Raw genomic sequence first — 13,872 nt, 5'->3', positions numbered from 1 at the left:
TTATTAAACGACTCACTGTATTCGTTGTGCGCTTGCTTGCAACGACTCAAAGGCGAGCACGATCTTTTCTTTTTTTAGCGCGATAGCATCACGCAGCTCTTTCCTTAGAAGTTTAGCTATCAGCGTAGTGTCAGCGGCGGCGTCCATGTCGTTGGTTGCTAGTGAAAAGTGGGTGTTGTCCGTGACCGAAAAATCTAGAAAGGCTTACGTGAATAAGAAGCAGTGAATCACGCGGAGAAGGGTGTTTCGGATACACTAACGCGTAACGCAAAGAAGTGTTTCGAAGGCACACAGAGCGCGCAGGCATATCTAATCATCATCAGCAAAAGCATCAACAACGTGAGCAGCTGTGTGGGCTCTCAGGCTGCCTTGCGTATGACTGTGCTCGCTTGTTCTCAAAAGGTAGAATTATGGCGTAATGAACTCTTCGCAGCTTTACATGCAAAATGCATTACAGGATAGCTTGAAACTGCTAATGTTACGCGCACAGGCATTCGTTTTCATGCGGATGATTCGGAAATGCACGTGAACCAAAGCTGGGCTTATATTGAAGTCAATGCGCAGAGGGATGGATTATGCTATCGCGTTTTACTCATCAAGACTAAGCTCAAGCACCCTCCGAGTTTTAAGTGAGAAGCCTTTTAGGAACTATGACTGTGCCATACCATCGTAGCTTGGCTTAACGCAGGCAAAACCATAAATAGCATGGTCACCTGCAACATATTGAGCACGTTCTCAAGCCAAAAAGGAGTCTTTTAGGTGCTTGCTCCTAATGCTCCAGCCTTGTTCATCCATCCCGCCATCGTAACCACGCTCCCTCTGGAGCAAATGACTGGCTCAGAATGGATGCGTGCATCTCTCTTCTTGCATGAGAGGACACGCAGTGCAAGACAGAGAGAGAGAGAGAGAGAGAAGCTTTTCAATTCAATCATAGATAAATGTTGGGTGGGGCTCTCAGTTCAGAGCTCCAACAGCCGCTGCTACGTCTCGCGCCCGCCGCACCAGCGCCCTCTGGCCACTCGGGCTTTCATCACGCAGCATGGCCTCCCAGTCTTGTAGGGTAGGAATAGGAGTGGAGTGGGCAGAGCGCCTGGCAGGCGCACGCTCACATTCCAGCGTTATGGGAAATAACGTTAGTACCGCTCCACAGCCCGGGCATTTGTCAGGGTAAGAAGTGGGATGGAGGATGTGGAGGAAATAGAGGTGTGGAAATTTGTTCGCTGCAGTTGACGCACCGCAGTTGCATCTTCTCGTGTGAGCGTGTGGTGTGGTGGAGGGTACCGAATGCCTTCTCGTCTATACTAATCCTAGAAGTTCCGTGTTTGTGTCCTCATCTGGGTTGGACAGCTATTCCTCGGGATCCCGGTTAGTGAGTGCTCGGGTAGCTGCATGAGCGCAGGCATGACCGGGAAGAGAGGCGTTCCCAGGGGTCCAGACACGTCTGAACTTGTGTGGCGTGTGGAATGCGGTGTTCAAAATTCGGTGTGTGTGCTGTGAGACAATGCCCCGTGTGAAGGCACGGCAGGTATCCGTTGAATGCGTAAGCCTTAGAATAACATTTGTGTGAGGAAAGCTTATGGCAGCGTGGGAAATCGCCAGAGCGACGGCACACTCTTAGCCTTCAGATATGTTCTTTGTAGGTACGCTGATTGAGGCTACTACGTCATGATCATTGGTCACCACTGCTTCAACTGTAAAACTGCGGCAGTGGTGTCTAGCGGCGTCGTGGTATAAGAGAGTGTTTGGAGGAGACTGATTGATGAGGCACATGAGGTTTTTTACCCTTGCCCGCCGTCACTGAGCGTTGCGCTCAATGTGCATATTGCGTTGAAGTGGCGCGACTTTAATTCTTGCTCGAAAGTCAGTGGGTAGCTGTTTCCCTGATGTGCTGTATCCACATCGATTCGGAGGGTACTCTAGCCTGACGAGTAGCCGCTCTCCCACTTGGGTGCTGCGGAGTCTTCGCAGCTGACTATTAAGTTGTGCTTAGGTTAGTTCCCTCAGGTTGTTGTTTACACACATGGCTAGGAGACGGTTGGTGAATGCCTACGTAGGTAGTCCAAGCGCCGCCTTGACGGCTCTGCGGAGGAGAATGTCCAGTCTTCTCTCTTGCGCAGGCGTTAGGGTTTCATAAGGGACGTGGTAGGTGATGCGACTTACTATGCAGGCATTAATTGTACGTAGAATGTCTTGCTCCTGAAGTGCATGCCTTCGCTAGGTGATGCGGTGGATCATATGCGTGATTTGGGAAACTTGCTGTTGTAATATTTTCATGGTGTGCGTTGCCTTGAGATCAGCTTGCATGTGAAGGGCAAGGACGCGGAGTTTCTGTACGCTGTGCAAGCGACGCAACGCTCTCAGAACGCGAACTCCGACGGGACGGGCGTCCGTTGGCGCGCCCATTGTTGGCGCCATAGAGTTTCGTACAATAATTGTATGGAACTCTATGGTTGGCACCATTCAGAGGCTCGGGGCGCTTGCGACTTCCGGTCGAATCCTCTGATTATCGCGGAATACGGGGAGTGAAGACGCCGCAAAAAGAAATAATAATAATAATAATAATAATAATAATAATAATAATAATAATAATAATAATAATAATAATAATAATAATAATAATAATAATAATAATAATAATAATAATAATAATAATGTTGTTTTGTTGTTGTTGGAGTTTAATGTCTTAAACCTTGCCTGCCCCTGATAGGGCAAGGAGGTTTGAAAAAAAAATGGATAGGACACGTCTTTGTATGATGGTGAAGCGGATGCATGTACGGGGGATTCACGGTTTACCAAATTCAACCTCTAGACGAGCCTTCTTCAGCATCACTTGCTTCGAAGATGCGGCTCAACTTGTTTCCTCTGTTTCTTTGAGTGCCTCGATGAGGATATGTGCGAGACACCTTAGGGACCGGGCTGCTTCATACTGTCATGGCTTGACGTAACGTAGGTGAGACCACATATAATAAAGATAGAGGCAAAACGGAAGCAAACATGAAATATAAAGGGAACAATAAAGGAAGGAAAGAATTGGAAAGGCAACAAAAAGAGAAAGAAAAATAAAGACAGAGATAAGAAGAGGGGACGAAATCAATAGAAATAAAGTGAGAGCAAAACAACAGCAAAATTTCCAAAAGGTAAGAAAAAGAGGGAAGAAAGAAAAAGAAAAAAAAACAAAAAAAGTTGAACGGTTCCGCAGTACATCCTCGAGGGACATCATAAAATAAAAAGCAGCTATGAGTGGTTGAAGTGAGCACTAGGCAGAGGATGTTGCTGTCGTGTTTAACTCTTGAATGCGAAAACCCAGGGGCTTCCCAATTTTCTAGCACCGAACCCTGGATAATTGCCTGGATAATTGGTGCACCTGTCACCAAGCAACGATTTGATTTGCTTTCTTGTGACGACAACATCACATGGCGCAGCTATATAGGACGCCACGGCGACGTCGTGATGACGCCGTCTGTTGACATGCTCATTTATGATTTTCATCATCACTAGTGTTGACTTTTGAGGAGCGTTGTCAGTCAACTTTTCAACATTCACAAGGCATCTAATGGACCTAAGAAAACATCATTGTTTCAAGTTGCGCACCGACGTTGTCCTGCCCTATCGTGCGATTTCACAGAGATGTAATGTCAAAGTCGTGCGGCGATGGCGTAGTGGTTAGAGCATCCGTCTCGCATGCAAGAGGTCCGTGGTTCAAATCTCGGTGCCGCGCAGTTCCCAACCGGATTAAAAAAATCAGCGTGTTGATAGAACTGCATTAAGAGGTCCGGGGTGCGGACTCACCGGTAACCACCGCCGGGAACGCACTCCCTCACCAGAGAAGGATTGGCCACCCTGGTGCAGTATCTGGCCACTACCTCCGACATGCATACGTCAAATAACTCACGGCCCTCAGTCCCCAGCAGCTGCGAAACAACTGACCATGGCGACGGTCAGATCTGCAACTCAGCAGAGGGTGCTAAGATTCTCTGGATCCGGACAGGCTGCCATTGGAACCTGAACTTGGCAACGTTTAACGCTAGAACCTTATCTAGTGAGGGAAGTCTAGCTGCACTATTCGAGGAGCTAGAAGGTGTAAAATGGGATATAATAGGGCTCAGTGAGGTTAGGAGGACAGATGAGGCCTATACGGTGCTACAGAATGGGCACGTCCTTTGCTATCGGGGATTGGCAGACAGAAGAGAACTGGGAATGGGGTTCTTTATTCACAGAAACATAGCTGGCAACATAGAGGAATACTATAGCAATAATGAAAGGGTGGTAGGCATTGTAATTAAACTGAATAAAAGATACAAAATGAAGGTAGTACAGGCTTACGCGCCTACATCCAGCCATGATGACGCTTCAGTTGAAAGCTTCTATGAAGACGTGGAATCGGCAATGAGAAAGGTGAAAACACAGTATACTATAGTAATGGGTGACTTCAATGCAAAGGTAGGGAAGAAGCAGGCTGGAGACCAGGCAGTAGGAGATTATGGCATCGGTACTAGAAACGCCAGAGGAGAGCTACTAGTAGAATTCGCAGAACGCAATAATTTATGGATTTTGAATACCTTCTACCGAAAACGAGAAAACCGCAAGTGGACATGGAGGAGCCCTAATGGCAAAAATAAGAACGAAATAGACTTTACAATGAGTGCACACCCAGGAATCGTGCAGGATGTGGAAGTGGTTGGCAAGGTACGATGCAGTGACCCTAGAATGGTACGGTCTCGAATTCGCTTAGACTTGAAGAAGGAACGACAGAAACTGATACGCAAGAAGCAAATCAATGAGCTAGCACTGAGAGGGAAAGTACAGGAATTCAGAGTGTCGTTGCAGAACAGGTACTCGGCTCTTAGTGAGGAAACTAACCTCAGCGTAGATACAATGAATGATAATCTGACGAGTATCATTACGGAGTGTGCAGTGGAAGTTGGAGGCAGGGTAGTTAGACAGGACACTGGCAAGCTTTCCCAGGAAACGAAAAACCTAATGAAGAAGCGTCAAATCACGAAAGTGTCAAGTACAACAGACAAAATAGAACTGGCAGAGCTTTCGAAGTTGATTAATAGACGTAAGATATGCGATGTAAGAAGGCATAACATGGAGAGAATTGAACACGCTCTGAAAAACAGAGGAAGCGTCAAAGCAGTGAAGAGAAAACTTGGGATAGGCAAAAGTCGGATGTATGCACTAAGGGACAAAGAAGGCAAAATAACTACCAATATGAATAGGATAGTTAAAATAGTGGAGGAGTTTTACAGAGATCTGTACAGTAGCCGAGACAACCACGACTTTAATACTATAAGAACTAGCAGTAACCTGGATGACACCCCACCAGTAATGATAGAAGAAGTCAGAAAAGCTTTGGAGAGCATGCAAAGAGGTAAAGCTGCTGGTGAGGATCAGGTAACATCAGATCTGCTGAAAGATGGAGGACAGATTGTGTTAGAAAAACTAGCTACCCTGTTTACGAGGTGTCTCCTGACGGGAAGAGTAGTAGAGTCTTGAAAGAACGCTAACATAATCTTAATACATAAAAAAGGAGATTACAAGGACTTGAATTACAGGCCGATCAGCTTGCTCTCTGTAGTATACAAGCTATTTACAGAGGGAATTGCTAACAGAGTAAAGGAAACATTAGAATTCAATCAACCAAAGGAACAAGCAGGATTTTGAACAGACTACTCAGCAATCGACCACATTCACACTATCAATCAGGTAATAGAGAAATGCTCAGAATATAACCAACCAATATACATAGCCTTCATAGATTATGAGAAGGCGTTTGATTCAGTGGAATTATCAGCCATCATGCAGACACTGCGGAACCAGGGCGTCCAGGAAGTATATAGAAACATCCTGAAAGAAATCTACAGGGGATCAACTGCTACCATAGTGCTTCATAAAGAAAGCAACAGAATACCAATCAAGAAGGGTGTAAGGCAGGGGGACACAGTCGCCCCAATGCTATTGACAGCGTGCTTACAGGAAGTTTTCAGAAGCCTAGATTGGGAAAAGTTAGTGATAAGAGTTAATGGAGAGTACGTTAGTAACCTGCGCTTCGCCGATGACATTGAATTGCTGAGTAACTCAGGGGACGAATTGCAACTCATGATTACGGAGTTAGACAAGGAGAGCAGAAAGGTGGGTGTTAAAATGAATCTGCTGAAAACAAAAGTTATGTACAACAACCTCGGAAAAGAGCAGCGCTTCGAGATAGGTAATAGTGCACTTCAAGTTATAAAATACTATGTCTACTTAGGGCAGGTAATAACCGCAGAGCCGAACCACGAGATTGAAACTAGAAGAATAAGAATGGGGTGGAGCACATTCGGCAAGCACTCTCAAATTATGACAGGTAGATTGCCACTATCGCTCAAGAAGAAGGCATATAACAGCTGTATCTTGCCGGTACTTAGCTACGGAGCAGAAACCTGGAGACTTACAAAAAGGGTTCAGCTTAAATTGAGGACGACGCAGCGAGCAATGGAAAGAAAAATGGTAGGTGTAACCTTAAGAGAAAAGAAGAGAGCAGAGTGGATTAGGAGACAAACGGGGGTTAAGGGTATCATAGTTGAAATAAAGAAGAGGAAATGGACATGGGCCGGGCATGTAGCGCTTAGACGGGATAACCACTGGTCATTAAGGGTAACTAACTGGATTCCCAGAGAAGGGAAGCGGGTTAAGGGGAGACAGAAGGTTAGGTGGGCAGATGAGATTAAGAAGTTTGCGCGTATAAATTGGCAGCAGCAAGCACAGGACCGGGTTAACTGGCGGAACATGGGAGAGGCCTTTGTCCTGCAGTGGACGTAGTCAGGCTGATGATGATGATGATGATGATGGTGATGATGATGTAATGTCAAAGCCACAAAGTCAGATTCAAGCCGCTCTTAACGGGTTCCTGAAGGAATCGTTTCTTATCAAACTACGTGCCAGGACCCGACATTATGTAGGTGTTACAGAGCTACCCACCTCATTTGTGTATATCAGTGCGCTGAATTTACGAAAAACCAAAACGTGAATTTCACTGACCGACCTCTCTCTCAGAGACCACAAGGGAATCCATCCTGCACGCGGTTGAGCCTAATATTGAGTGCAAATTAGAGCCTCAGCTTTTAAGACGTATCGGCTCACTCAGACATTGCCCAAGACTCGCATGTGCTTCCGCAAAGTACTTCTTACGATGTATTCAGCGTGCACCATCGTCAACATGTTTGTGTGGCCTCGTCGACGAGGATGTGTATCTTCTGTTGCTCGACTGCCCGAGCACGACACATACGCAGCGACTCCACCGGGTCAGCGCCATGCACACCGCCGCTGCTTCGCAATCCATCGCGGTTTCCTTCTGTGGGAGATGGTCTATTTTTTCCTGATTTTTTGAAGACATAAATATTAGTATAAAAACGAACTACACACACACACACACACACACACATATATATATATATATATATATATATATATATATATATATATATATATATATCGCCGGCTATCGTCGAGGCAAGTACAAGGTGGCTCTTTGTTAACGGGATGGAATTTCATCCATCCGACGAGCTTACAGCCACTGAGTCCTGCGGCATATCACTTTTCACTTGGTGCGCTTTGTACACGTTTCCTCGTACGTGTGTGGTTTATTGGCAAATAGAATCTGCTCATGTCCTGAAGCTAAGGCTCTGATGACATAAGCGACGCTCACTAGAGTTTTCTCGATAACAATACTTTGAAGCGTGCGCTTCAGTGCACATGGCACCAGAAAGAAAGCCGAGACTTGCAAATAATGTGGCGCGGATCCAAGGCCGACACTGGAATGTACCAGAAATGTAGCTTTCGTGAAGTGCTGACAAGCAGGCATAAAATGTTTCACTTTAAAGAAGAGATTAGGGCTATAGAACATTTTTATTCTATATTATTTTTTTTTATTTTGCTCCCATGTTTATTGTCATTGTACTCAACAAGGGGTGTGCATACGCAGGCGGGAATTACAATATAGAATTTCTTTGACGAACGACATGAATTCCTATTTTTACGCTCTACAGAACAAAGCAAAGAACTATACTTGATGACAAGTTTTCTTGAAAGCACTGTGGAAGCTGCAAAACCAAAGTGCCTGCTTACTAATACCCCTTAACGTAGTATTCAAGTTAATTGAAAAAGTTCTCATTTGCCTTGTTTAAATAAATGGTGCTTTATATATTATGAGACTGAAATTGTTGCGGGAATTCGTCGGTAAAGAACAGCCATAGATGACTTTACAAGAATGCCCGCCTTTTCTCGCAATTTATTGGGCCACACCATCATTTCTATTTCGTCACGCCAGTTTCCTAAGGAAGACATCACTTCCGTGACAAACACGCTGACAAATATATATATATATATATATATATATATATATATATATATATATATATATATATATATATATATAAGGGAAACAAGTGTATACCTAAGGGCTCGTTTTTCCGTGTTTTAACACAATAATAATGAGTTATAACAGACAATAATGCCAAGGAATGTACAGGGGAAGTTATTAGAACCAATAGAATGTAAAAATAAGAAGAAAGAAAAGTGGATGAAAAAATTACCAGCTCACAGTTGGTAATTTATTCATCCACTTTTCTTTCTTCTTATTTTTACATTCCATTGGTCTAATAACTTCCCCTGTACATTCCTTGGCATTACTGTCTGTTATATCTCATTAATATATATATATATATATATATATATATGTATATATATATATATATATATATATATATATATATATATATATATATATATATATATATATATATATATATATATATATATACTAAAGACAAAAAAAACAAAAGTGATGCTGGGTCAGGGTAAGATTATCCGTAGGGAAGAAGACGCACGTACGAATTGATTTTATTGACGTTTCGGCCGCGGGTCCGGCCTTCATCAGAACATCAGTAAATTCGTCGCAGAGTGGTGAGGATATGGCGTAAATGTTGCGTATTTGAGTATGTGTGGGACTGACTAATTGTTGTTTCCCCTTTATCATTCTCACTTATTGAACGAAAGAGAAGCGTTACCTTCAGCGTCAAACGAAAGCCAAGTAAAGACGGCCTTAGCTGAATTCGGGGACAGCGCTTCTTCTGTTAAACGTATATAAGGAGAGGTCGGTGCTACTGTCGATAACCATGGTCTTCTTCATTGTTGCGGTTTCCGGGCATTTCTTGCGCCCCATTTCGTGCCTGGTCGGTTCCCCTTTCTTTTCCACTGGGACACACGCTCGCTCCACAAATTATGTGAAAAGAGTCGCGGCAATGGCACTAACACCATTGAGCTGGCGAAACAGAGCATCAGTGTAAGCATTGCAGTGGTGTTTAAGTTCTTAGTGAGTGAAAATGTGTCATTGTACCGAAATACATCGTAGTCGTTTGATTCAAGCCCTGAAGATGACGAACGTTTTTTTGTTTTTTTTATGCATGCAGACTTTACAAAGTACGCTCCATGCCTGAACAAGGTGGGCTCTAAGTTCCACACCTGCGTCAAAAACTTCATCATGGACCTGGATGTCGCCTCGAGGTTGGAGCCGAGACAGCGAATCACCGGTGGCTGCTGGTAAGTGGGTCACACCAGCGACCTAACTAAGCACGTGTGGATGTAAGTTCATTGTGCTCAGCTAGCATCGTTCCTGTCGCGAAGAATAAAAGTTGTGGTGGGTGTCATGCTGCTCGAGATGCTGGTAAACTGTGAAAATGGGTTTGATTGCGGGGACTTCGTGAAATTATATTAAATCACTTCAATCGATGACTCAATGAACCAATGAATGAATGACTGAATCAATCAATCCTGCTGGGAGACAATTCCTTCGTATTACACATGACCTTTCCTTAACTGACCATGTCTCTATCGCAGGTTGTCTATTCCTTGATTTCCAACAGCCGAACAGCTTAAACTTTTTGATCTGCGTGCGGCACTCGTGAAAACTCGACCTAGCTTTGTGTAATTCATATATTCAAGCTTAACAGAGCGCAGTCGAGTGTACATAAGCATAGTTAAAACTTGTTGAGCTAAGCTTAGCCATCGTTAAGGCGTTCATCACCCGACAACCAGCGATCATTCCCTATGACGACTGTCACGGCCAAGCACGGACTCGCAGCGCGAACGGCGTTTTTTCTGGGTGGACCCACAAGAAGGCACTCCAGAGTTCGACCCATTTCAGAGTTCGGAAGCTTCGCTACAATTACCCCTGGGTCCAAGAGGGAGCTGCCTGGCGACCTAACGGCTTGTCACTACGAGCGGGTCATAATAAGCCTTCAGGCGCTCCACGTTGACGATGTTGCGCCCGCGACGGCGCATGTCCGAAGACTGTTCAATTGGTTCGATCAGATAGTTGGCCGGAGATGTGCGCTCGATGACCACGGTAGGGGCCTTCGTATTTCGGAAGTAGTTTGGAAGAAAGGCCAGTTACAAAGGTTAGGATTGAGAGCTATACGAGGGAACCAGGAAAGAACGTGGGGTGGAGCCATCATGAATACTTTTCGGTCGCTCTTGCTCATGCGTCGTAAAAATCTTGGCAAGCTCGCGACACTCTTCAGCAAGCCTGGCGGTCTCGGAAATAGGTGTACGCCAGATGGATCCGGCGGGTACGGGAGTATCGCCATGAATATCTACACTAGGCGACATTATTTCTGGACAGAACTGTGGAAGATACAGAACGTAAACGCATACCTGCTATCACGCGAAAAATAGATAAGTTTACTGGAAAATTTTATCATTTGCTTTGCGGAAATATTGCTGCTTTCATATGAGACTCGAACAGTTGCAGGAAGTCATAGGTGAAAAACAATAATCTTTCAATTTGAAGAGTGGCTACCTTTTCTTTCCAGTTTTAGCGCCACCCTTTCCGCGGGCCCGTTTTTGAAATGAATCATGACGTACATGACGGTGTGGACTATACTTGCGGAGGAAGGCGAATGTGCAGAAGCCCTGCTGCCGTTGTCCTTTCGCTGTAATGTCAAGATAAGTTCTCGCCGAGTATAGTGGTAGTCCATCGATAACAAATCAACAGCTAATATATAATCCTTCAATTTTCGCTAAAGCGCATAAAATGTTCGTATGTGTTACGCTAAGTCCAAATACATGGCTAAAGCCTAATAATAGTCCGCCAATGCCAATAAATACTAAATCTCTAACTTAATTGTAACCAATAAACCTATTACAATGCTTGGAAGTCTTGACGATGGCCCAAATAGAAGGCCATACGATAGTAAATGCCTAATATTTCAACTACAGCCTTTTATACAATACAAGGCCCAGGCATAGCCAATTGGGAACCTATCAAAAGATAAAAAAATACTGATCAATGACTAAATTCTGCAAGATGCTTGGATGAGCTTGGCCTGACTAAAGAAAATGTATCCCTGATACGTCCTGAAGATCAATTTATAGTCAAAAAGTTGATAGGCAATACGTAAATTACCTTGCGAAACTTGGAAAAACCGAACACCACCTCGCCAAGCCAGGACCAGAACGTGTTGACCAGCTCTGCTGTAGCCCAGCTTTGCATCACTAGGACAAAGCAGCTTCATTGTTTTTAGAGCAGGGTTCGGAACATTGCGGCCATGGGGCGGTATTGTTACTCCCTCAGCACGGCGTGAAAGCATTGCCCCTTCCATGGTGACCTCTTATATGGAGGCCCACATGTCAGTTTTCACTTCAAATAAGGTTATGACTTTCGGCCATACGTGCGGACATAACCTGTAGGCAGTTTCTATATTTTTGTCCCAGTTTTATAGTTTGGTTAGAGTTTAGCCCAATTTTTTACCCTCTGACTGCCAAGCACGCGTCGCTTTGCCGTGCTGCCCCCCTTCCCCCGAAATGTCTTCGTCGGTTTCATGCAACTCACTGCCTCAAAAGCTTGCTCTTCGTTGTAGAACAATCGATTCGGAGAGTTTTGGCCATTGCCGTCATGTTCTGTATATATATATATATATATATATATGTAGTCTAGTAGATCCTCCGTGAGCGGTCACAACGTGGTTTATTTCGACGTTTCGGCCTAGAGTCTGGCCTTCATCAACTGTATCTTTATTCCTGATGAAGGCCAGACTCTAGGCCGAAACGTCGAAATAAACCACGTTGTGACCGCTCACGGAGGATCTACTAGACTATATGCAACGCTACGGCCACTCAACCACCATGCCTGCCTATATATATATATATATATATATATATATATATATATGCATGCCTCAAATGGTGACAGACAAAAGTCCCAAAAGAGTAGCGTATCAATAAATGTCCTTGACCGCTTCTCTGAGGAACCTGCTATTTGTGATCAGTACTCACCGGAACAAACCTCGTGTGCACGAATGCATATTTCTTCTGTGGGCTAAGACTAGTGTGTTCGGTGAAAAATGAAACTTCTTAGCTCATTGAGCAAAATACTTTTTTTGCTTCTTATGGCCCAGCAGCTAAGTGAAAAGAAGTAGTGGTAACCATGAAATCAACGATAGCTCAATCACTTGTTCTTGTTTCAACAATTAGTGCGGCTACAAGGATACAATGGTTCTGCATTGGTATAGTTTCATTCGCGTTGACAGAGTTGACACCTCTTGTCTGCCTTTTCTTGCGCAGTAAGTACAAGAAACTGGAGGTCTGCATGAGCGACGCCATCCGCGGCACCTGTGATAAGGGGGCGCACGACTTCGTCAAGAGACTCCTGAAGCACTACGAGGGCAATATGCTGGGCATCTTGTGCGTGAACCACTGGGACAAGGCGAAGTGCGAGGCGATCAAGTACGACGACAAACCGGGGGACGCGAGCCTACGCTCCGTGATCGCGCCGCTAATCAAAGTGCTAGAGGCTATAGACGCCTGACAGCACGTTGCGACTGTCAACGTTTGGGGCAATTAGATGCCAATAAATCGAACTAATGATATTGACGACATCGCGAGCTTCAGAATCACAGAATGAACAGTTTGCAAAATAGTTTGCAAAGAGTTTGCAAAACATGCGAGCAAGTTTTGTTTTCAACCAAATAACCTATATCATAGACAAGACGGAAAATTGTTTCTACTATTCGTCATTGACTCCTGCCTTTCGTTTATTTCGTTTCTACTATTCTCTTCATCCACGTATGCACGTAGCGTACAAAGAGGCATGTCATTCCGGCAGTGTGCGTTGAAAAGCCTTTGAGGTTCCTTGCTCCCCACCTTCGCTGGAATGTGGAGCAGTCTACGTCGTCAGAACAGCAAAAGTTGTCTGGGAAAAAGGCTTCTACTTGGAAAACATTGCTGCGGAAAAGCCAACTCACAGGCGTTTTTCAAACGTAAACTCAAAAGGTTGCTAACTAATGCTAAATGTCTATTCATTGTCATCATATTCATTATGTGCTTAGTTAACTTTAGAAGTAGCATCTGATTGTGTGTGTCCATGCTATGTTTCATACGCAAGAGTCAACGCCGTGGAAGCTCCGCAAGATGTTTGCTCAGCAGTATCTATAACTGTTCGCGTCTCACATCTGCATTGTGTCGTCGCGAAGGCCCAGCCACACGGGTGGGTTGCAGCGCACTTACTGGTGACCATATGAACCTGAAGTTCAGCTGCATTAACTTTAGAAATTTTGTAATTTCTTTAGAAATGAACGAAGGAATGAATTGAGTCTTTGTTTCATGAAAGGCGATGGTTCTCGGTCGTAGTTAGGGAAAAGTGTGGGAAGCGATTGTTGGGCGAACAGCGTAAATACATTAAAGTGGTATCTCTTTTCGTTGGTTCTTCGAATAGGTGCACTTGCATCCAGCATCCGCAGATGTTAAAGCCACTCTAGTACGAGGTAGTTTTGAAAGCCACTCTAAATGCTCACCACCGGAGCAGCTATAGTTGTTCTAACGGTGAGTATTTTA

At 44.4% G+C, this 13,872-nt stretch overlaps 1 protein-coding gene across 1 annotated transcript in view; it reads left to right on the top strand.

Moving 5' to 3' along the window:
* Positions 1–12,917, top strand: part of LOC119185816 (uncharacterized) — a 34,628-nt gene extending 21,711 nt beyond the window's left edge. The window contains exons 4-5 of the mRNA XM_075884661.1: positions 9,453–9,582; positions 12,604–12,917. Of these exons, the coding sequence (XP_075740776.1) occupies positions 9,453–9,582; positions 12,604–12,847 (374 nt within the window). The 3' untranslated portion in view covers positions 12,848–12,917. The remainder of the gene's footprint in view (positions 1–9,452; positions 9,583–12,603) is intronic.
* Positions 12,918–13,872: the final 955 nt, after the last annotated feature.

This window comes from Rhipicephalus microplus, unplaced genomic scaffold (assembly GCF_043290135.1).
Source record: "Rhipicephalus microplus isolate Deutch F79 unplaced genomic scaffold, USDA_Rmic scaffold_42, whole genome shotgun sequence".
Taxonomy (NCBI): Eukaryota; Metazoa; Arthropoda; class Arachnida; order Ixodida; family Ixodidae; genus Rhipicephalus; species Rhipicephalus microplus.
This window is presented reverse-complemented; position numbering and strand designations above follow the sequence as displayed.